Here is a 23067-nt window from a genome sequence, read left to right on the forward strand (position 1 = left end):
TGGATAGAAGGTTCTATATAGGTGCAAATATTGTTTTGTTTTGAAGCTGATAGGCCATCAAAGTGAATAGCTAATGTGCAGCCTCTGTGAGACTTCTCTTGAGAGCCACTCCTCTCCCCCAAATAATAGTAAATGTTTATGTGTTTATGTAATGGCAAAGTGGAGGAATGGTAGGGAGAGTTTTAAATTGCATTGTATTACCTCCTGTGATGCAATTGGCCTTTCCTGGTGTTGTAAGAGGTAGCCAAACCATCTTTTACTACAGCACCAGAACAGTGAAAGCATTTCCTTTGATTACTGCAGACTTCTCCCTTTAGAAAGTATGGTGTCCAATCCCAGGCAGGTTTTTTTTAAAGTGAGATTTTTCTCTTGAGAAGGAAATTATGCTTTTCTCCTCCGTATCATACACCTAGCCTGTTGAGATATATTAGGGTCTTCTCTGAAGGAATTTTGGAGTACAAATGACAATTTGTCATTGAAGTAAAAGGGGCTGGCTTGATATGGCAAACAATGTTAAACCTTCTGAACCTGTTTTTCCACTGCATTGCAACTGGTGCAAAGTGGATTTAAAACGTTTCCATATTAGACTTCTGCTCTCATTTAGACAATGAGGTGTTTTACACCTGCTTTGAACTAACTTTGAACATGTGTAAATGACTTTACAAGGGGAAAAGGAGTAGAGAATCATAGCCTGAAATTCTGTCTCTAATTAAATCCATGTCACAAGTCCCATTGATTTTAACAAGGCCAAGATCCCACCATAGTTTCTAGTAGAGTGAATGAATAGTACCTTAGAAGTGCATGATATTTTTTCTCTAAGATATTGTCTACACTGCAGAAATGCATTCTAGAAAACGTGTTCCCTAACATATCTTCACTAGCATGATGTTAAACACAATTTTGCCTTTAGTGTGAACAAGGACAGTCATGTTTAAAAGTTTGGTACCTGGTCGTGGGGAAGATCTTAGCATTTAAACAAGCAAATGTGTTTCTGAACATAGCTTGTCTCTTTGTATGCTAGGTGCTTGGTTGTGTTCAAAATTATTAGTCAAATGGCATTAACATAATCTAACCTGATACTGTTTCCCCAGTATAGACATGGCCACTGTAAGTTCCTTCAGTAATACTTAGGGCTTGTCTGCAAAGAGACATTCAGAAAAGTTAAGGTGAATCCTCTTGGGAGGATTAAGTCAGAGTGAACTAAGGCCACTTCCCTCCTGAATGAAAGCATACACAAGAGGGTTTAATGTACTTTAATTTATGTGAATTGACTTCACAACTTTTGTTGATTCACTTTAGCTTTCTGGGGTGTCCCTGTATAGAGAAGACCTTAGAAAAGTAATTTAATTTGAATGAAATGCTTGATTGGTCTGTTTTCGTTGGCTTCTTAATGGATTTTAAGCATTGTAAACACACAGTACTCTGTGTGATATAATATTTATTGTTGATGACACTAAAGTTAATTACAAAAAAGGCTGCTTTTCATGAATTTTATTTCCAGGGATTTTAAATCTTTTTTCCTTTTATTTGTCAGGAAAAGAAGAATATATTGCAACATTCAAGGGATCGGAATATTTCTGCTATGATTTGTCCCAGAATCCCATACAGAGCAGCAGTGATGAAATAACTCTGTCATTTAAAACTCTTCAGAGGAATGGACTAATGCTTCATACAGGAAAATCAGCTGATTATGTCAATCTTGCACTGAAAAATGGAGCTGTCTCGTTGGTCATTAATTTGGGCTCAGGGGCCTTTGAAGCACTGGTGGAACCTGTGAATGGGAAATTTAATGACAATGCCTGGCATGATGTGAAAGTAACCAGGAATCTGCGTCAGGTAACAGTACAATGGATACAAGAATAACTGACTGTTTCTGCTACAGCTAAATGTGTGATGCTTTGAAATCTGAATAGCGTGACATTGGATGTTTAGTTGGCATTTAAAAATACCTTTTATTTACACACACAGGGATATTCCTGCCACACTTGAGCAGGGGCATATCTAGAAAGTAGTGGGGGCAAGAGGCTGCTTAAATGAGACAGTATTACAGTCAGATATTTCAAAAGACTTCAGGTATCATGCACATATTTTTCTTGTACAATTTTCTGCCCTTACAGTTTTTTATTAGTCACTATTACATGCTGATAATTGTCCACAGGGCATGTATTTCTATAGCTGAATCACAGCTCTTTAGTTTAAAGAAACTTTTAACCTATTCCCTCCCCCCCCCCCTCAAAAAAGTGGGCAGTAGATTCATTCTCAAAATAACCCTCATACATTTTTGGTGGCATTTTCTGTCTCATAGCCACGTCTAACTGAAGAAAAACAGCAACAACAACAACAAAACCTTGTAGGCTACAATTCATTAGTAAAATGCATGTCTATATTGGGGTCATTTTGTATTTTGGTAGTTAATCCTTGGGGGATAGAATGAAATTCCAAGTATGTGTATACACTATATAAACTTATTTAATACCACATATACAGTGTATGCACATATGTGGCATTAAAATGTTATGTATAGTAATGTTTTGGGGTTTGGGATGGGTATTCAATGATACTTTATTGGTACTAAAATGTGTAATTCTGTTAAATGCTATATATATACATATATATATTTACTGCCCTACATGCTTATCTTAAATCAATATCCTTAACATATCTGTTGTTTCTCTAAACAGTTGCAGCTTGATGGGAATATCTTTGGTTTCCCTTAACCAAAACAGCCCTCTCTTGTGGCGCTGTTAACTAATCCATCTAACCTCTTTTTTTCCCTTTTCTAAAATTGTTTAGCTATTACTTTTCTGGTTTTGTTAATAGCAAGCTAGATAGGTCACAGTTAATTTGGAATTATAGTGCAAAAGAGTGAAATAACCAAATGGAATTTAAAAAAGTAACCCCTAAGATTTTACAATTATGTGTAATTTTGGGTTACACATGCATCAACACATTAAAGTGTTTATCTTTCTAAAACAGCATAGCTACAAGAATTGTATTTGCATACTATATAATCTATATTTAGTTTTAAATTATTGCTAACTACAACAAATGTGGAGAGTTCTTTGAAAGAGGCTGCAAGGGACCCACTTTCTAGATTTGCCTTTGCTCATGTCATCAGACAAACCTGTAAATTGGAAGATTAAAGTGGGGGAAAGGGGAGAGGCTTCCTTTCACTTGCCAAACAGAGACGTAAAATAGGTGCATGTTCAGAGAGGTAGTTGCAGAAATCCATTCTACTCATTCTATGTGTCAGGTTCTTTGCTTTGTTTCATTGCAGTAAACTGTGACCCTAAAGTCCATCAATATGACCGAAAGACGTTTTGGAGTTGAGAGGGAGTCCTTGGGTGCTGTTGAAACAACCAAATAAAAAAATAATAAAAATATTTAAAAATTGAGCAGTAGGGGATATACACTAATTTCTACTAATTTGCTGGGGAAACAGTTTGGGATTCAGGGCAAGCAGTGGTCAGCTGATGAGCTTTAGGCATTTTGATCCCTTTAGCCATTTTGAGTGTCTGTCAGCTGCATTCAATGGAAGGAAGATGAAGGGAACATTACCGTATGTCTGTTTAGATGAGAGCTGAAAAGTTCTGAAATATATTTGCAGGAAATACAACTGCTCTTACCTCTCTGGAGGCATATTTGTTAGTCTGCTTTTTTTCTTGTAAAATTTTTTTGCCCTTTTTCTATGTTACTAACATGCTTAATAACTAACATGTCATTCATGGAATGTTTCATTCTACTAACCGTTACCTGAACCAAATAATGTACTAACATGGTAGTGACCATCATATTTTTTAAGTAACAATCGTTATTCTGTTCACAGTTTTTAATTTCCTTTCTCCCCCCTTCTCCACAAAGCACTCAGGCATTGGACACGCTATGGTAAACAAACTACATTGTTCGGTAGATATCATTCTAATTGTTTCTTATTTTGGGTTTGCCGTGTGTTTTCTTTCTTTCTTTTAACTGTAGACATCATTAACAAAAAAGGAACTGCGGTTGGTACTCTTCTGCTTACTTTTAACTCCTTCTTTTCATCTGTTGTTGACCTCCTTATTTTTACCTGTTCCTGTCAAATTGTTTTTTAATTCACATGTAGGGGCATCTTTAACATTACGAACGTTTGCATCAAGCTGTGGTTAACTAACAAAGGATAAGGCTAAATTGTGGCTGGCCCGAGTGATTGCTGGCTCAGCCAGTTTCTAACCATTCATAATGCATGGCATGGAGACTTGGACTGGGAATGATGGAAATGCCACATTCATACATCTTTACTTCATCACAAGCAGTTTGGTTCTTTTTGTTCCTTATTTTCTTTCCTTTCTTTTCTTCTGATACTCTTTCCTGCATGTGCACATCAGAGTGTGCTGCTTACACAGATTGTTTTGCTGTTTTTCTTTTCTTTGGCATGGAATTAAGCTCTTGCATGGTTAATAACTGCTGTTATATAGTGCAAATAGTGATGGTGCTGAAAAAAGCTTGTGCCTTTTATGTTAACAAGGTGCACGTTTTTATTAGTCAATGACAGACTACTAAACTTACTAATATGTACACCAGCTAAACTAACTTAGGAAGCATTTTACTAACACCATTTTTGTGTCTGCTAAATAACTTTTGAGTTGCAATAGGGTATATGCTGACACTAGTTCAACAATCAGAAAACTCTTTAACTAGTTAGAGCTCCTAGGGGTAGTTGACTAGAATCCAAGACTAAACCTCAAACAGACATGAAAATGGGTTCCGCCTTATGTCTCAAAACCAGGCATATCCCAGGACTGCAGTATGTAGGTCTGAGTATAGCGTGTCCTTTCCCTGTGCTTTGTTATCTAGGTGACAATATCAGTGGACGGAATTCTGACTACTACGGGCTACACGCAAGAAGACTACACCATGCTGGGTTCTGATGACTTTTTCTATGTTGGTGGCAGTCCTAGCACAGCAGACCTACCCGGGTCACCAGTCAGTAACAACTTTATGGGCTGTCTCAAAGAGGTAAATATCATCAGCCATAAATCCATCACAAATGTCACATCATCATTTCTAGAGATGGCCAAAAATGAGAACCCCTGATCCAATCTCTTTGTACTTTGGCTGGGATTCCAATATTTGAACCTGTCCCTTCAATCATAATCAAAGGTAAAAGTAACCTATTTTCATTTCTTGAGTGTATGTAAAACCTTCTGAATACAGCTGACCTTGTGAACAGTTCAATTCCTTCCATTGTATCTGGTTCCAAACCCTCATCTCAGCCTAATTTGGATCCAAACAATACTTTCTCTGACTATCTCTAAAAATTTTATGATCTAGTTACTGTATTATTTAAAGCCTTGTGTTTTGAAATTATCTTTGCATTAGTTTCTTTTAACATTAAACACAATTGTAAAGATATTTCCTAACCTAACCTCACAAGCTGTGATTCTCTGATGTCCTTCGATATTGTGAAAGGGAGTGAGGAGGGGTCATAAATGCAAGCTTTTTATGGCAGATTGCAGCTAGTTGCTATTGATCTTGGTTTAAAGGAAGCTTGTTGTGTGAAGTGAAATGATTTACTGCATTGATAAATTTCAGTGCAATACTGGAGGCTGCTAAGAGATGGTGCAATGGTATTCCAGGGTTATATTTTAGGAAGGACTCGAGGAGAGAGAGAATGTGACACAATGAAGTGCTCAGACTGTGGTATCTACAGGTTCTTTGTGGTATTCTAAATCAACTCTTTGTAGAGCCTAGAAACACTGGTTCAGAATCATGCTTGGTAAAATTCACTGCTCTTGAAAGAATTGTAATGGTCTGTCAAAGTGTGTCTAGGACCGTCATGTCACAAGTTATGTGACCTTCAAGTGTGTGTCAAACAAAAGTATTAAATATTGCACTTAAAAAATCCGGTAAGATCCACTATTTTCTCTACTTGACTTCATTTGGCCACTGTATTGCCTCTTGGCTATGGCAACAAACTGTATCGTAACATCAACAGCAGCTTGGGACTCAAATGACCTCTTGGGTTTTGGTAGGATAGGGAGCACAATGACAGCTTTGTAGAACCCAGTGGTTAAAAAGACAAAAGGGAGAGCACTCTCTGCACCAGCTGAGGAGGAGGGGGAGCTCTGGGGGAGATATACTTACCCAAGCCACGGAGAGGAGGGAGAGCTCCCTTCTGTTATGATCAGTGTAGTGACAGAGTTTTGCTCCAAACCACTTCCTCTTACTTTATCCCATAGTAAAATCTCAATAGCTCCACAAAACCTACATTGAAGATTCAATAAAAGTTGATTTTAAGACCGTAAGCTTTTTACCTATAAATGTTCTGAGTTTAGTTGAAGGAAGGCGCTATGGGAAACAGCTGGATGCCTGTGACAGACCCTACAGGAGGTGAGAGAGAAGCAAGGGGGAACACCTCTAGGCCCCTGCAGTCTGCGTGGGTCAGGGGAATAGCTTTGATGTGTTGTTTTGTAGTGGAAGAATAAAACTGTGTCCTGAAGGAAGAGCCTGAATAGACTTTGAGCATGGTGTTAGTCCTTCCTGGCTGTGAGACAGGCCAGCAGCCTACTCCATCTCTCTCCTCATGACATGCTGCCAGAGTTGTGGTCAGTGGAGGCAGCTGAGTTTGAGCCCTGTTGCTGGTATAAGAGAGAGGGGGCAGCTCTCAAGGCATCTCCATTGGGGCCCACACCTTTGAAACTCTCTTCGTCCCTTGGTCCATAAGAGCTCAAATTTGTTAGGATTTAAAGTGTGCCCTGAGATATATCTTTTCTCCATCCTGAAAGCTCTATCCCTCCGTTGGAAGAGACAGGGGTCCTCTCAAAACAATAGTATGTGACAGTGTAATTATATATCATAATGTGTACACAGAAGGGGGCAAAATTAAGGTTGCACCGGTAACCTTAAATGTGGCATTTCCTAATTTTTGAGTGCTTGACTTTGCAACTTTAATGTTCTCTGTTAATGAAGTTTTTTTGTAAGTAACTTCTTAAGCTTAAAGGCAAACTTAAAAAGCAAAACCCCTGTCATGTGGAACCATATTGACCCCCACGTAGATCATCAGCAGGACTACTGGAACCTTTAGGTCTAAGCATAGACCTCAACCCTTTAAGCACAAGAATAGGTTTTTACCTTTTGCTCCTAGCCTTCACCAGTCTGCTCCTGCCCTTCTTCTCTTTCTCACCTCTTTGCATTCTAGTCAGGTGGTTTCTTCCTCCTCTTTCCTCCTGCCTAGCTGTCAGCAAGGGAAAATCACAAGGGAGATAGTCTTCCTGGTCTCAGTTACAATGCCCGCAAATCAGAGTGGTCCCAGTCAGCCGGGAGGAACATTTACAGGGACAGTCCTGCAGACCTCATCTAGAGTTTGCTCAGCATGGTCTATGGGGAGAAGCATACTCAGTGCAGTGTTTGAGGATGGAGTATGCTCAGTGCAGACGGAATGTAAGGAGAATTTAACTACTAAACTCCAACAAGCTTCTATGGAGCATGTGCACTTGGCAATTCCCTGAGACTTCTAACTTGAACAAATTTGGGCAGATATTCAGAGGGACAGCAAAAAGCACCTTTCCAACACTAGAGAGATCCCTTTGCCAAACTGCCAGACCGTGCTCCAAAGCAAAGGACTCTATAGACCCTCTGAAAGAAACAGATATGATTATAACATACAGATATATTTTGCTAATGTTAAATATATTATTCCCTACCCTCATTCTTGGAAATAGTAACATAACTGTTACTGATGCGACCCTTCACACTTCTCCCCGCTCCAAAACACTTGTGTACACAAAAAATACACCACACAGAGCATGAGGCAAAAACCTGGTTTGGAAAATTTTTGCCCAAATGGTTAAAGTTTGGCAAAGTTATAAGCAATGGAAAATAGGGTCTTACAATGGAAAGTCATAGGCAATCTTAACTATAGCTATCATATCCAGCTACCCTGTTAGTTCACAAGATATCTGCCAGTAAAACAGTCACTGATCCCTCAGATTAGCACAGCTGTTAGGTCTTTGATCCAAGACTTAGTGTCACAAGTCCCAGATCTCTGACCAGTGCAATTTTCAATCTCTACATTTAGAAACAATATTGGAGAGTCATTGAAAGTTAACATCATCAGGAATGGCTTATACTACCACAGAGTCAAACATTCAAGCAATTTCAGTACTGCTTCAAATTTGCTAGTTTTCTGTTGTTCATTGTGCAAAGTCTTCCCATAGTTGAAATTAAACTGTTTTTTAAAATTCGTTACTGCAGTAACCACAGATGAGTATTTTAAAGGAGATGTTATGGAGCAGATTCAAAGTATATCTGTTTTCTCCAGCTACTTTATTGATTTATACTTCAGCTTTGTACAGTCTCCACACTAAGGGACAGACATCCAAAACTCTGGGCACCATCAATATATGTTTGAAAATACAACATAGAAGATACAAAGTAAAAATTAACCTTATGTACACAATGTCATCACCGGTCATGTGACCAACATGTCTTAAAGCCACTGCTGGACTTTCTCATTAGTCAAATGCCACACTCAACTGCTTCTGTGCTCTGTCATTTCCTTCTCAAAAAGATGGGCTTCACAGCATGCCTAGAAGGTCGACAGCTCTGGCCTATTTCAGATCTTTAAGGGCAGAACATTACAAAGGAAAGTGATCCTTATGGAGAATGCTCTGCCTGTAGTCCCCTTTTTATAACAAGGGGTATCGAGTTCAGAGAAGTCTGCTGATCACAGTTGTGGTAGCTTGGCACAAGGAGAGACTCCATCTTTCAGGTCAGAAGATCTCAAGCTCTCTTGGACATTTATAGATTAAAACCAACATGCAGCCTGTGGATATCATAGAGCACTGGTAATGAATGCTGCCCGTTCATAGACACCACTTAGCGAGTGGGCTGCAGCATATTCCTCCCACTTAAGTGCCTGGTGTAGGTATAGCCCCATGTAGAGCACATTAACATACACCATTTCTGAGGTGGTGAAAGTATGGAGCACAGTCACAATCCCCTTGCAGATGGTAAAAAGCTATATTTGTAATTGCTGTCATGTAATCAAGTCATAGTAGAAAACAATCCAACATAACCCTCAGATATTCAAGAGGACTGTCTAGATTGAGTGAAATGGAGACATAAAGCTGGATGTTATCCACAAGTGGCAAGCAACAGAAGCCCATGCCTTCTCACTGAGCTTCCCAGCTGCCCTATATACATGTCAACTGGAGGGAAGACAAGATAGAATCTTCTGGAATTAAAGACAACACTAAGACTAAGGGCCCTTAGAAAGAAGGAGTAATCGCCACACCCTGTCCTGTGGAAAGGGTCAACAAGGAAAGATCAAAGCCACCTAAGAGCTGCACCATCAACTCCCATTGCTGACTGTAAGAGAGTCAGCAAAACCGAATTGTCAGTAGTATCAAACACTGCTGAAAGAATAGACAATTTCAATATGGAATTTGGTTTTCATTGCAGGGTTATGATACCAGCGCTGTTTCTGTGCCAACCCCAAATCTGTAGCCAGACTGAAAATGGTCAAAGAAATCTGAGGCATTTAGGTGATACTCAGAAAATTGTCTCACCACAACTTTCTCTATCAAAAATGGAAGATTAAATACTGGCCAGTAATTAGTCATTGCCAGCATGGGGGTGGGGGGGATTGTTTTGTTTTTTTACTCAAAGGCTACAAGATAGCATCCCTAAGAGACCCAATACCTTGCTTTCCTGAAGAGAGGTACTGACAAGCTCACCCTGTAATGGACTCAATACTTTCCCACAGGCTTTCACCAGCCAGGAGAGACACAGGTTCACAAAATAGGTTTTGGGACAAGGTCCTCCCAATACCTCCATACTTCAATGAGCAGTAGTGGCCTAAACTCAGCCAGAAAAGACCTAGCCTTTGTCTACTTCTGTAACCATGAAAGCAAACACCTCAGTCTAAATACACATAATTTTACGGTAAAATAATCAAAGTTTTTCTCACTGAGTGGGGCACAAATAAGCCTGAGTGGAGTCAGATTGGGTTGATCAAGCACTCAGAACAAATGCTCTTACTGAGCTGTTGCAGATGCCACGATAGGGCAAAGAATATCATGTTTGCCTGCTGTACAGCTCAAGCATGTGGGATTAAAAATTATTTGAACCAGCTGATCATATTCAGCACCAGAGTTCTGCCCCTGCCCCCGTAGGCACCTTTCCTCACATTTCATCTTTTGCAAGTCATCTGTATACCAAGGTGTACTGTGATGATGAAGCCAACAAAAAGGTCAGTTAGAGGTTACCTTTGTCAAGGGTAGAAGACAAAATATTATTGTAAAATCCTACCAGATCATCAACATAGTGGTATGTTGGAGGATCAGTCATATTCTTCCAGGTCTCCTGGAAATGCTGTGGATCCATTAGCCGACAAGATGAATCATCAAAACAGGTCCTCATCTGACAGGCTATGTGTGCCACAACCTAAAAACATAGGATATAACAATCAATACATGACACGGGATGGGGTGAAGAGACAGAGTAACAAAAATAACAGCATATGCACATTTCTTAGCCAATAAGAAGCAGTAATTGCACCTCATCATCTGCCTACCTATTAATATGTTGCAGTTTATACTATGCATTATGAAGGAGGGTCTTGAAGGAGGATTCATAAATTTTAGGCCAGAAGAGATTATTACATCGTCTAATCTGACCTCCTGTATTACAGGCCATAGCAGTTCAGCCTTTTAACCCTGTATTAAGTCCAGAAACTCAAGATAATATTACGGCTTTACAGATTTTGACTGGGAGCTCTTCAGATTTGTAAGAAGAGACATGGGAGAAAGCATGAGAGTCCTTGTCAGCGTAGCAGGCAATCAAAGCTGGTTCTTTTGTGCAATGCAGGTTGTGAAGGTCTTTGGAAGTAAATGCAACAAATTTGTGTTTGCAGAGGAAGATGGGGAGCCAGCTGAGGGACTTAGAGAAAAATGACATATACTGATGAGACAGGAAGATAATTTTAACAGCAGCAGGGTTCCATTTTTGGCAAACAATTTTGTTAGTATTAATAACTGTATGGTTTTGTACATGCAGTTTAGGCACCTAAGCATCTAATTTTGAAGCATAGTCAGATAATTGGATATGTAAATAATTTAAATTGTTGCTGTATTTATTTTCACTTGCCAATTGTGTGCATAAAAATGCAGGTTAATGAAGTTTCAAATTGTGGCCCTATATGTTAACATTTAAAAACCAAGTCCTTTGAGTTTGGCCAAGATTCACTTTGTGCAGGATTTGAGGGAGGGGGGAAAAGGTGGCAAAAAGCCACACTTACCCATCCCACCCACTTTCCTGTGTCTGTCTGGGCCCTGCTGTAAATCAGAGCAGCCTCAGATTAGCTCTAATTTATGTTGAGTTGCAGTGGCCCACAAGGGACAATTGCAGGAACTGGGGATTAGCTAAAGTGTCTCAGTGCTCTCAACATGTCCCCTGTTGTATTAATTTAGGTGGGATATAGGGGCCTAGTGATGGGGCGTGTGCCCCAAACTGGCCCATAAGGGGTTAACAGAGCCCTAGGGAAGCTGGGCAGGAGGCAGCCAATTAGAGAGGGGCTGTGAGGAGCAGCCAGTCAGGGCTGGGTTGGCTCACATAAGAAAAGCTGCAGAGCAGAGCAGCTTCAGTCACTCTCTGGAGCTGGAGAAGGGAGGAGGACTGCCTTGCAGGCAGAAGGTAGCAGCTACCCTAGACAGAGCAGTGCTGCAGGCAGAGACCTGGGGAGCTAAAGGCAGTTCCTGGAGGGCTGCAAGGATCTCCAGGCTGAGCCCCTGAGGCAAGGGCAAAGAGGGTGCTGGAGCATGGGGAAATGGCCATGGGAAACCTACTGAAGAGTGGGAGGGAGCGGTGCAAGCAGTGACCTTCTATAGTGTCCCTGGACCAGGACCTGGGGTAGTGGGCGGACCAGGTTCCCCTGCCTCTTTCCTCATCATTAAGGAAGCAGCCAGAAAACTGGCTGCAGTTGCCACTGAAGGAAGTGACTGGACAGTGGACTGCAGTTCCCCTGGAAGGGGGGGAGAACTGAGTGTGACACAGCTAGAGGTCTGTGTCCTGAAGAGGATGCTTCAGTCCTTGGGGCAACATGGGTCGAGGAGCAGAGATGACAGCAGCTGAGACACCACCAGAAGAGGGAACAGAACTAATTCCCAACACAGCCAGTAGGAGGTGCCATGCTGGTGAGTCCCACCCCATCACATATGGTAGAGAATGTGGGCACACTGTCATCCTGATATAAGGGGAGGATATGGGATGATGCAGACTACTGCCTGTTTCAGAGATTTGAGGAATTGAGGGACATGGAACATGGAGACAATGGATTCAGGGTATAAAGAGGCCTTCTTTTTGGAGGGTTCTGGTGCCTTCCCACACTGGACTCCAGGGTCAGTGCCCCTGTGGAAAGGTGCATTGCTGCTAAAGATACTCAAAACCCAACAGAGTCAATGGGAGGCACAAGAGTACATGCAGGCCTATGTGACCTGGCTAGCAGAGCAGCAGCTGTACCAATTCAAGTCGCTGCGAGAGGGAGTCTATAGAAATCACAGGGAGTGAGAGGGGAAGCCAGGTACCAGGACCAGGAGGATGTTATGCCTGTGGGTGACAAGGGCACTGGAAAGCACCTATCGGGATGGGTGACAGAGACCTCACCCAGAGAATGGAAAGAAAATAGAGCCCAGGAAAACACCCACCTGTGAGGAGAACAGGGAGGGGATGGGCATGTTGGGCCTGTGAGCAACAGGGGCACCGATGGGGGGAGTGCCCAGACCTGAGCTGTAAGTTCAAGGCTAGCCCCAGGAAAGGAGCTGAGCAAGGGAAGGACCATATGAGGCCCTTATACAAAAGGGAGGCAAAGAGTTGGCTGTCGGTGCCATGAGGAGGGCGATATAAGAAGATACTACCCCGCCCAGGAGAAGGCAGGGTAGCAAAGGGATGCCTGGGAACCAGGCTAGATCAGAGACTCTCAAGAGGGATGTGGCAATGATGACTGTGGAACTCGCAGAGAGCTATCCAGCAGGGGGAGGTAGGGAAGTGGCTTTTTTTGCCTTTATCTTCACAGACAAGGTCAGCTCCCACCCAGTATGGGGAGGAGGTGAGCAGCCCTCAGTGGTGAAAAAACAGGTTATGGACTATTTAGAAAAGCTGGTCATACACAAGTCCTTGGGTTCAGATCTAATGCATCCAAGGGTGCTGATGGCTGATGTGATTGCAGAGCCATTGTCCATTATCTTTGAAAACTCGTGGCGATCAGGGAGGTCCCAGATTATTGGGAAAAGGCAAATATAGTGCCCATCTTTTAAAAAAAGGAAGAAGGAGAACCCAGGAAACTACAGACTGGTCAGCCTCACCTCAGTCCCTGGAAAAATCATGGAGCAGGTCCTCCAGGAAACCATTTTGAAGCACTTGGAGGAGAGAAAGGTGATCAGGAACAGTCAGCATGGATTCACCAAGGGAAAGTCATGCCTGACCGACCTGATTGCCTTCTATGAGATAACTGGCTCTGTGGATATGGGGAAAGCAGTGGATGTGAAATATCTTGACTTTAACAAAGTTTTTGTTATGGTCTCCCACAGTATTCTTGCCAGCAAGTTAAAGAAGTATGGATTGGATGAATGGACTATAAGATGGATAGAAAGCTTGTTAGATTGTCGGGCTCAATGGTAGTGATCAATGACTCAGTGTCTAGTTGGCAGCCGGTATCAAGTGGAGTTTCCCAGGGATCGGCCCTGGAGCCGGTTTTGTTCAACATCTTTCTTAATGATCTGGAGGATGGGATAGATTGCACCCTCAGGAAGTTCGTGGATGACACTAAGCTGGGGGGAGAGAGAGAGATGCTGGAGGGTAGGGATAGGGTCCAAAGTGACCTAGACAAATTGGAGGATTGGGCCAAAGGAAATCTGATTAGGTTCAACAAGGACAAGTGCAAAGTCCTGCACTTAGGATGGAAGAATCCCATGCACCTCTACAGGCTGGGGACCGATTAGCTAAATGGAAGTTCTGCAGAAAAGGACCTGGGGATTATAGTGGATGAGAAGCTGGATATGAGTCAATAGTTGCCCTTGTTGCCAAGAAGGCCAATGGCATATTGGGCTGCATTAGTAGGAGCATTGCCAGCAGATTGAGGGAAGTGATTATTCCCTTCTATTCGGCACTGGTGAGGCCATACCTGGAGTATTACGTCCAATTTTGGTCCACCCACTACAGAAGGGATGTGGACAAATTGGAGAGAGGCCAGCGGAGGGCAACAAAAATGATTAGGGGGATGGGGCACATGACTTATGAGGAGAGGTTGAGGGAACCGAGCTTGTTTATTCTGCAGAAAAGAGTGAGGTGGGATTTGATAGCAGCCTTCAACCCCTGAAGAGGGGTTCCAAAGAGGATGGAGCTTGGCTGGTCTCAGTGGTGGCTTATGAGCAAACAAGGAGCAATGGTCTCAAGTTGCAGTGGAGGAGGTCTAGGTTGGATATTAGGAAACACTATTTTACTAAGAGGGTGGTGAAGCACTGGAATGGGTTACCTAGGGAGGTGGTGAAATCTCCATCCTTAGAGGTTTTAAAGGCCTGGCTTGACAAAGCCCTGGCTGGGATGATTTAGTTGGGGTTGGTCCTGCTTTGAGCAGGGGGTTGGACTAGATGACCTCCTGAGGTCTCTTCCAACCCTAATCTTCTATGATTCTATGATAAGATGACTGGGATGAAGAGGACCCAGACAGATAAGGGAACCCACACTGGAGCAGGACAGGCTGCAGTAGGGACCCAGACCCTGAAGGAGGGAGGCAGATTGCACCTCCTAGCAGAGAACCTGAGGCACAGCTGCGTGAGAAGCAGGGACGATTATACACCCCCTGCGGTAGTCAGTCTTAAGGAGGAGGGTGTGTGATGGGGCATGTGCCACAATCTGGCCCATAACGGGTTAATAGAGCCCTAGGGAAGCTGCATAGGAGACAAACAATTAGAGAGGGGCTGCGAGGAGCAGCCAGTCAGGGCTGAGCTGGCCCATATAAGAAGAGCTGCAGAGCAGAGCAGCTTCAGTCACTCCCTGGAGCTTGAGGAATGAGAAGGGCCAGCTGCCTTGCAAAGTGAGGGTAGCAAACACCCTGGACAGAACAGTACTGCAGGGAGAGAGCTGGGGAACTAAAGGCCGCTCCTGGCGGGCTGCAAGGATCGGCAGGCTGAGGCTCTGAGGCAAGGGCAAAGAGGGTGCTGGGATCACAGGGAAGTGGCCCTGGGATCACAGGGAAGGAAAACCCACTAAAGAGTCGGAGTGGGAGCTGTAAGCAGCGACCTTCTACAGGGTCCCTGGGCCAGGACCCAGATTAGTGACTGGGTTCCCCCAACCCCTTCCTCGCCACTGAGGAAGTAGCCAGACAACTGGCTGTGGTTGCTGCCGAATGAAGTGGCTGGACAGTGGAGTGCAGTTCATCTGGAAGGGGGAAGAACCAAGTGTGAGACTGCTGGAGGGCTGTGTCCTTGGGGTGACATGGATCCAGGAGCAGAGGTGACAGCAGGCGAGATACCACCAGAAGAGGGCACAGAGCTAATTCACAAGACAGCCAGTAGGAGGTGCCACGGTGGTGAGTCCCACCCCATCACAAGCCCAGAGAGTCAAAGGTGTTAACAAGACCTTGTCACTGTCCAACATTAAACAGGGGGTTGGTATACAGAGATCTTAGCCTGCTTAGTACCATGAGAAATATGTCATTAAAACCTTTTCCACATTTTATTCAAGATACTGAAAAGGGAAAATAGCTCAAACATTTGAACTGTAAGCTATGTTAACAGGCTTTCATTTTAACAACACCCCTTGTTCCCTTCCCCTTCAGCTGGAGAGTTTTTAGAAGGAAACCTGACCCCCTCCCATTGGACAGTCTCTTAGATAGTATTAAAGATGGTAATAACTGTCCTTTTTGGGAAAAGAGAAGAAGTTAGCTGAGATGGGTGGAGCTGCTGTTATTGCTGCTATTACAGTTTGATCCCATTTCCTAGAAGACAAAATAACACACACACATACAAAGAAAGGGAAAAGAACAGCAAAAACAGAAAATGTAGCTTCTCTCTCTGACATTGACTTTTGTTTGCAAACTCACTGCTGGAGAAACACAAGCACAACACAGTCTTATCAGTCACTCTGAGAACTGGCAAACTTGCACCAGCATTGGGCTGTTCAGGGCATTGCTTTTAGTTTCCTCTTCCTGGTCACAGGCTTTCAGAAGTATTGCAAAATATGCAGGCTTGGCTGGTTAAGCCAGACTTTTTTTGAAAAGGAAAAAGGAGAGTGACAGAAAGAGAAGAAATAAGATGAGGAAGGAAAAAGACATGGTAGGGGAAGAGAGACAAAGTGTCACAACCCAGGTGATGTTTGGGGATCAGCTAGTAGAGGCAGTAATATCATCTCTTTGGCCCGCTCTGGTCAGAACATCTCAGGTTTAGGATGAAGAAGGTCCAGGTCCCAGAAGGGTAGGGTGGCAGCCATGATGGTGAAGCTTGCTCCAATAGCCAGTTTTTCTCCCCAAATCTTTCTTTCTTTAAGGATCCGCAAAGGAAGTGATGGACAGAATAGTTAGGCCTAATATCTGGCACACCAATTTTGGTTCACTGATTTCTGGTTCAACACTTCTCTTGTTTACAAGACATAATCTTAACATAGTCCTTGAATTATCTCAGTAGGCCTTTTTGTTTGTACTAACTCAATCTTTGTCTTCCCTTTTCAACTTTATTATTATAGGTTAGTGTGATCACACTTTATGAACCTTCACTCACTTTTTAGCATTGAGCTTAGGGTAAATGTATAGGCCCAATTATCATAGCCCTTCTGTGCAGCAAGGGATGGGATATGATCAGCTACACCAACACAACCCTTAAGGATTCCTCCTATAGTTATGGAACAAGTTAGCTTTGTGCTTCCAGATCAGAAAAAGAAGATTAATGGAGACCAGGATTGGGCCATAAATATTTAAGGGTAAAATATGGTCTGCTTATTTTACTAGTTTTCTCCTTCTTGCCTCTACTTAGATATACATATGCATATATAGGGATACATATATAGTACATGCACCGCCAAAAGACAAACATGCGTACAGAGGGTAAAAAAGGACTTGTTTCTGCTTGTGTAAACTACCTCTTTTCACCACTGCTGCTTAATGCAGTAGCATAGGCCAAATACTTTCACTCTGCTTACATATTATATGTTTGGCTTTCTTCTTTCCTGCCACATTGGCAAGGGAAGAGACTTAGACTCAGGTTTCAATTTACCAGAGTTAATTAGGTCACATTTTCAAAATTGACGGAAAGTCAATGTGTCTGAGGCTCTTTTTGGTGGGGCTTAGGTTCCTAAAGATGCAGATAGGAGCCGAGTATGGTTTTCAAAAGTGCCAACACAGGTTAGCCTAATCTGCCTAGGTTCTTTTGAAAATCCCATTAGGTGTCTAAATATCATTGAAAATCTGACTCTAAGGCCTGGTCTACACGGGGGCGGGGAGGAATCAATCTAAGTTACGCAACTTCAGCTACGTGAATGAGTCAACTGCTGCCATTCCCCTGTTGACTCTGCCTTGCAGCCCGCCTCTCGAGAGTGCTAGAATAGACACGATAAATCAACCCCCGCTGGATTGATCGCTGCCCGCTGATCTGGCAGGTAGTATAGACATACCCTTAGGATGCTAAGTTGCAATGAAGGAGGGCCTAAGACACATTGGCTTTTAGTCACTTTTGAAAATCTGACTCAGGCTCCTAAGTAACTTCGGCGCTTTGGGAAATTTTACCCTCAATCTCCTAAGAAATCAAACAATAAAACTATTTCATTTCTCTTTTGAAAGCTGTTTGTTTGTGCTTTCCAATATCTATATAATTGCCCTCAGCTTTCAAACCTAAACAATAACAAAGTGGTAAGGATTTTCAATTCAGCTACCTTAATTCAGAGATGATTACTGAATGACAGCAATTGGCAATGATATCCAACAAATGTGGGTAGGAGAAGGGAGTCTCAGATTTTTTTTTCTTAAAAAGGGGACTTATTTGTGCTAAATGCTCTTTGTGTAGCTGCGTTCTCAGCTATACTTAATAAGTGGAACTGCATGAGGATTACACCTGTACAATGACCTCATATTTCATCTTTCTTTTGAAATACACAAGTTCTTAGCATGATTGCACATTTCCATGCTGTTTCAGGTGTGTGCATGCCCAGTGCTCCAGGGTCTGAGATTTTTCTCTTATCTTTACCCTTCAGGGCAGTGCAAGTGCCCTCTGCTGCCTCATGCTACAGCATGATTTTATAAAGGGCTGAGCTGACCAAACCCCCTCACTTCTTTCTTACCACCTGTGATTGGTAGTTGGCACGTATCAACTTGCTACTGCACATTCTTTTTGTCTTTACAGAGAAATTTGCTTTGTTTATTGTAAGTAGTTGGTGGCATTGGAGCAGTCATCAATGGGGCCCTATGCTGTACCCATGACCCTACTGGAACCAGTGGGGGGCATGCCTCCCACTTCCAGGTCCTCCCAAGTTCTTCAAACTTTCAGACTTCCTAGCAGACAACATTCTAGCACATGGGAGGAGGTCCAGGAGGTTATTGTAATTCTGAGCAAGACCCTGAAGTCCTGTAGGTTTTAAAATTCCCAACCATTATGCTGCAGGAGGATCAGCCTCAGCCTCCTTTGCATTCTTTCTGTTCATTGCCTGATGAGATTGTAGGTTCCAGAGGATTCCTCATCTGTCCAAGATGACTTCAGGGGTATCAAGACCTTTTAAAGAGAGTTGCCACCCCTCGATATTCCTGTTGAGGTGGTCCAGGAAAGTTATTACAGTCTGGTAGACATTCTGGGTTTGGCAGGGGCTTCTAGAGTGGCTCTGCTATCAATGATGTCCTAGTAGAACCAGCAAAATCCTTGCAGCAAATGCCTTCCACTCTGCCTCCCATAGCTAAGAGAAATAAGATCAGGTTCCGTGTCCCTTGTCAAGGACATTTTTATACCCATCCTTTGCCAGGCTCCTTAATAGTCTCAGCAATGCATCAGAGTGCCTCAAACTCAACCTGATTATGGACAATATGCTGAAGTTCTTAGACAAGTTGCCAGAGGATGCCAGGCAGGAATTCCAGAAACTGTTGGACAAGAGCAAGTTGGTGGCTCGCACCTCTCTGCAAGCATGTTTGGATGGCATGAATTCAGCAAACAGAAGGATGGCATCTGCAGTATCTATGTGCTGATATTCGTAGCTTCAATCCTCAGGTCTACTACAGGAGCTCAAGGAAATGATCCAGGATGTCCCCTGAAAAGGTCTTACAGTCTTCTCACAGAAGATGAACCTTTGAGACTGTTGCAGTTGTTGGGAATTTATACACCTTTCCTTAAAAGAAAGCCATTTCACACTCAAACTTTACAGAGATACGTGCCTTTCTCACTTAGGCAGCCTGACCAATATAGGTCAGTTTTCTTCATTGAGTTCTTCGAGATGGGAGATCCCAAACGCTTTGACTATTGTGGAGGATAGAATATCAGTGTGACGGGTTCACTCACAGAGCCCCCCTTGGGATTGTCACCTGATGTGCTGAAATTACCTCTGAGCCTGTTTTCCCGATGGCTTGGGACTCCTGAACCCACCTTGATGAGCCAGACATGCTAGTCTGCTGCAACACAGACCAAGGTCTTGTCCATGCCCCCAAAGCTGCACACTTTAACCAAAAACTGCTCAGCAAGTACTCCTGTCTCCAGCACCCAGCTCCCAATGGGATCCAAACCCCAAATAAATCTGTTTTACTCTGTATAAAGCTTATTCAGAATAAACTCATAAATTGTCCACCCTCTATAACACTGATAGAGAGATATGCACACCTGTTTGCTCCCCCAGGTATTAATCACTTACTCTGGGTTAATTAATAAACAAAAGTGATTTTATTGAGTATAAATAGTAGGATTTAAGTGGTTTCAAGTACTAACAGACAGAACAAAGTAAGTTACAAAGCAAAATAAAACAAAACATGCAAGTCTAAGCCTAATACATTTAAGAAACTGAATACAGGTAAATCTCACCCTCAGATGTTCCAATAAGCTTCTTTCGGAGACTAGACTCCTTAGTCTGGGCCCAATCCTTTCCCCTGGTGCAGTTCTTGTTAGTTCCAGCTCATGTGGTAACTAGGGGTTTTCTCATGACTGCTGCCCCCTTTGTTCTGTTCCACCCCCTTTTATAGGTTTGACACAAGGCGGGAATCCTTTGTCTCTCTCTGGGTTCCCACCCTTTGTTCTAAATGGAAAAGCACCAGTAGATGCTTAAGATGGCTTCCAGTATCATGTGACATGTTCACATGATCTGTGAGACTTCATTACCCACTGGCTGGCACACATGTATACAGGAAGGCTTAGAAGTAAACAGAGCCATTTACCACCAATTGTCCTAGTTAATGGGATCCATCAAGATTCCAAGCCACTATTAATGGCCCACACTTTGCATAGTTAAATAGGACTTCAGAGAAGTACTTCATATTTCTAGATTCAGGTACAAGAATGATACATTCATACAAATAGGATGAACACACTCAGTATATTATAAGCTTTGTAATGATACCTTACAAGAGACCTTTTACATGAAGCATATTCCAGTTATATTATATTTACACTCAGAAGCATATTTCCATAAACATATGGAGTGCAACATCACAATCAGATCATGACATACAATTTTCTCCCTCCCCTTATGTGCTTGGTTCCATATTACAACTGTCCTATGTACTGTGGACCAAGATTATACCATGCAGTTTATTTCCATTCCCCATCCCAACCTCCTTCCCTATTACTCTCCAGGGATCACTCTCACTAGGATGCAAAAGGAAAAGGAGTACTTGTGGCACCTTAGAGACTAACAAATGTATTTGAGCATAAGCTTTTGTGAGCTACAGCTCACTTCATCGGATGCATGCCTTTTACATGAAGCATATTCCAGTTATATTATATTTACACTCAGAAGCATATTTCCATAAACATATGGAGTGCAACGTCAAAATCAGATCATGACATACAATTTTCTCCCTCCCCTTATGTAAAAGACATTTACAAAAGCCTTCATTCAGAATGTGCCCAGATCTTTCTGAGCAGAAAACAATGAGTATCTCAGAATGGGTAGAAAGAATGTGGAACAAAAATGTGAACTAAGGGATATCGTAATGTTATCAGGTTTTCATTAGGTTCTGTTAAACTTTGGGAAGGGAGAGTTGTTTTTACTTTGACACTTTTCCTCCCAAATCAAACCAAGATACTTCATCTCTCTATGTGCCTGGTCTCCATGATAAGTTTCAAGCTCTATCCCTGTTGTAAAAAATCCCGACACATTTTAAATGGGGAATTCCCTCCACCCTCATCCAAAAATGAACAGTCTTTTCAGCCAAACTACACCTTCAAGTAGACAATACACGTTTTCACTCTCAGAACACAGTGCTATGTGAAACAGGTATTTTATTAAACTTGTGCCATAATAAATAAACACATCTTGACAGTCTTTCAGGAGCACCAAACTCTTCAGTGACCACACTCTGCTCCCCAATGCTTTGTGACATTGGCCTCTTTAGCATAGTTCCTAACCTTATAGGAATTGGACACAGAGAATTATAGCCTTAACATTCCTGCCATATGAACAAACATGCACACACAAAAAGTTACATTTACATTAAAATACTCCAGGATATATATTCAGACATAGATATTCTAACTTACTGTTCTTCTTTGTGTAGCATTTATACCAGTTTAGAAAGTGTATGTCAAAATTAGCAGCAAAAAGTGTGACTGAGATTATACTGAATAATGCAACCTTAGCAATAGCAGCTACTATCTTCTCCATTGGTAATAAGTAATGCAGCAGGCAGGCAGAACTGTAGGAAAGAAATCTTTAAGTATACTAAGTGGCCAGTGTTAAAACTGAGCCGCTTTTGTTTAAGAGCTAGCAGTTTGCCCTCTCCTTGTAATCCTGAGTCCCCTGGACTCCAAGGCCTGGAGTCACACTAAACTAGATTACTCGTGAAATATGACCCTCTTTCTCCAGCTGCACTCAATACACTATGCTACCAGGTACCCATCTGGATATTCAGATTTATTGTATATGGGTTTGGCGTAACTGCCTGAAGAGGTTCTCTTTGCAAATATTTTTGTTTTTCATAGTGAAATTCTCCTGTGATGCAAAAAGCCAGCAAGGGCCTCTGCAATTAAACCCTGAGGGGATGCAGGCAGACAATGAATGAGTGTCTGCTCATCTCTGTGCACCATGGAAAGGCACTCTGATTGCCCTGCATAGGCTGACATGGAAGGCTGCCATGGGGGGCAAATCAGGGGCCACTGGGCATGTACTGATGTGACTGTGCTGGACCCCAAGTCTCTATTGACTTCAGATCAGGCCCCAGGAGTGGAGATGTTTGTGAGACCATTGGAAGGGAAAGGATAGGGAGCAAAACAGATCCTACTCTGGGTCTGGGATGGATATGGAGGGATCTCCCCAATTCCATACTGCACCTGTATAGGCACCTGATTTCAATTAGACTATTCACAATGGTAGACATAAACATGTACATAAGTTACTCCTGCGGGAATTCTCCACTGTGCAATGTAGAATTTTGCAGAAATTAACACTGTGCACGCAGAATTTCCTTTCCCCCACAGAAATGGGCTGCAGAGCTGCTAGCTGCCACTAGGGGCCGCTGGACTTGCCAGAGCCAGGCTTACACATAGAAGACTCTGCTGGGGGGAGGGAGAGGAAGCTAGAGGGTTCCTGGTAGCTGCAGTTCCCAGCATGCCCTGAGGGAAGGAGAGGGCAGAGTGCAGGAAATTCCATGCAAGCCTGGGACCGAGCATCAGGCTGTTTCTCCCTCTGGATCCCTGGGCTTGGGGGGGGTGTCTGGGCAAGGGGGGGGGGGCACAGCTGATCTCTAGAAGGGGAGGGGGAGCAGGTATTTAGGCTGGGGCAGCCCCGTGGCTGGGCTCAGGGGGCGGGATCGGGGGGGGGGGATTGCGTGTATTGGCTGGGGGCACAGGTGGGCTCTGGGGGCGGGTGGGTTCAGGGCTGGGGAGTCCCCACAACTGGGCTCTGGGGGGGAGGGGT

General features: G+C 43.0%; 1 protein-coding gene across 32 annotated transcripts in view; it reads left to right on the plus strand.

The window, feature by feature from the left end:
- The window catches only part of NRXN1 (neurexin 1), a 1247341-nt gene that overhangs the window by 436570 nt on the left and 787704 nt on the right, over positions 1-23067 (plus strand). For 23 of the 32 annotated variants that reach the window (XM_075127156.1, XM_075127160.1, XM_075127172.1 and 20 more), the window contains 3 exons: positions 1535-1836; positions 3862-3885; positions 4834-4995. In XM_075127156.1, coding sequence (XP_074983257.1) covers positions 1535-1836; positions 3862-3885; positions 4834-4995 — 488 coding nt within the window. The remainder of the gene's footprint in view (positions 1-1534; positions 1837-3861; positions 3886-4833; positions 4996-23067) is intronic. The other 9 variants (XM_075127162.1, XM_075127168.1, XM_075127170.1 and 6 more) reach the window with 1 other exon arrangement.

Source organism: Caretta caretta, chromosome 3 (assembly GCF_965140235.1).
Source record: "Caretta caretta isolate rCarCar2 chromosome 3, rCarCar1.hap1, whole genome shotgun sequence".
NCBI classification, from domain to species: Eukaryota; Metazoa; Chordata; order Testudines; family Cheloniidae; genus Caretta; species Caretta caretta.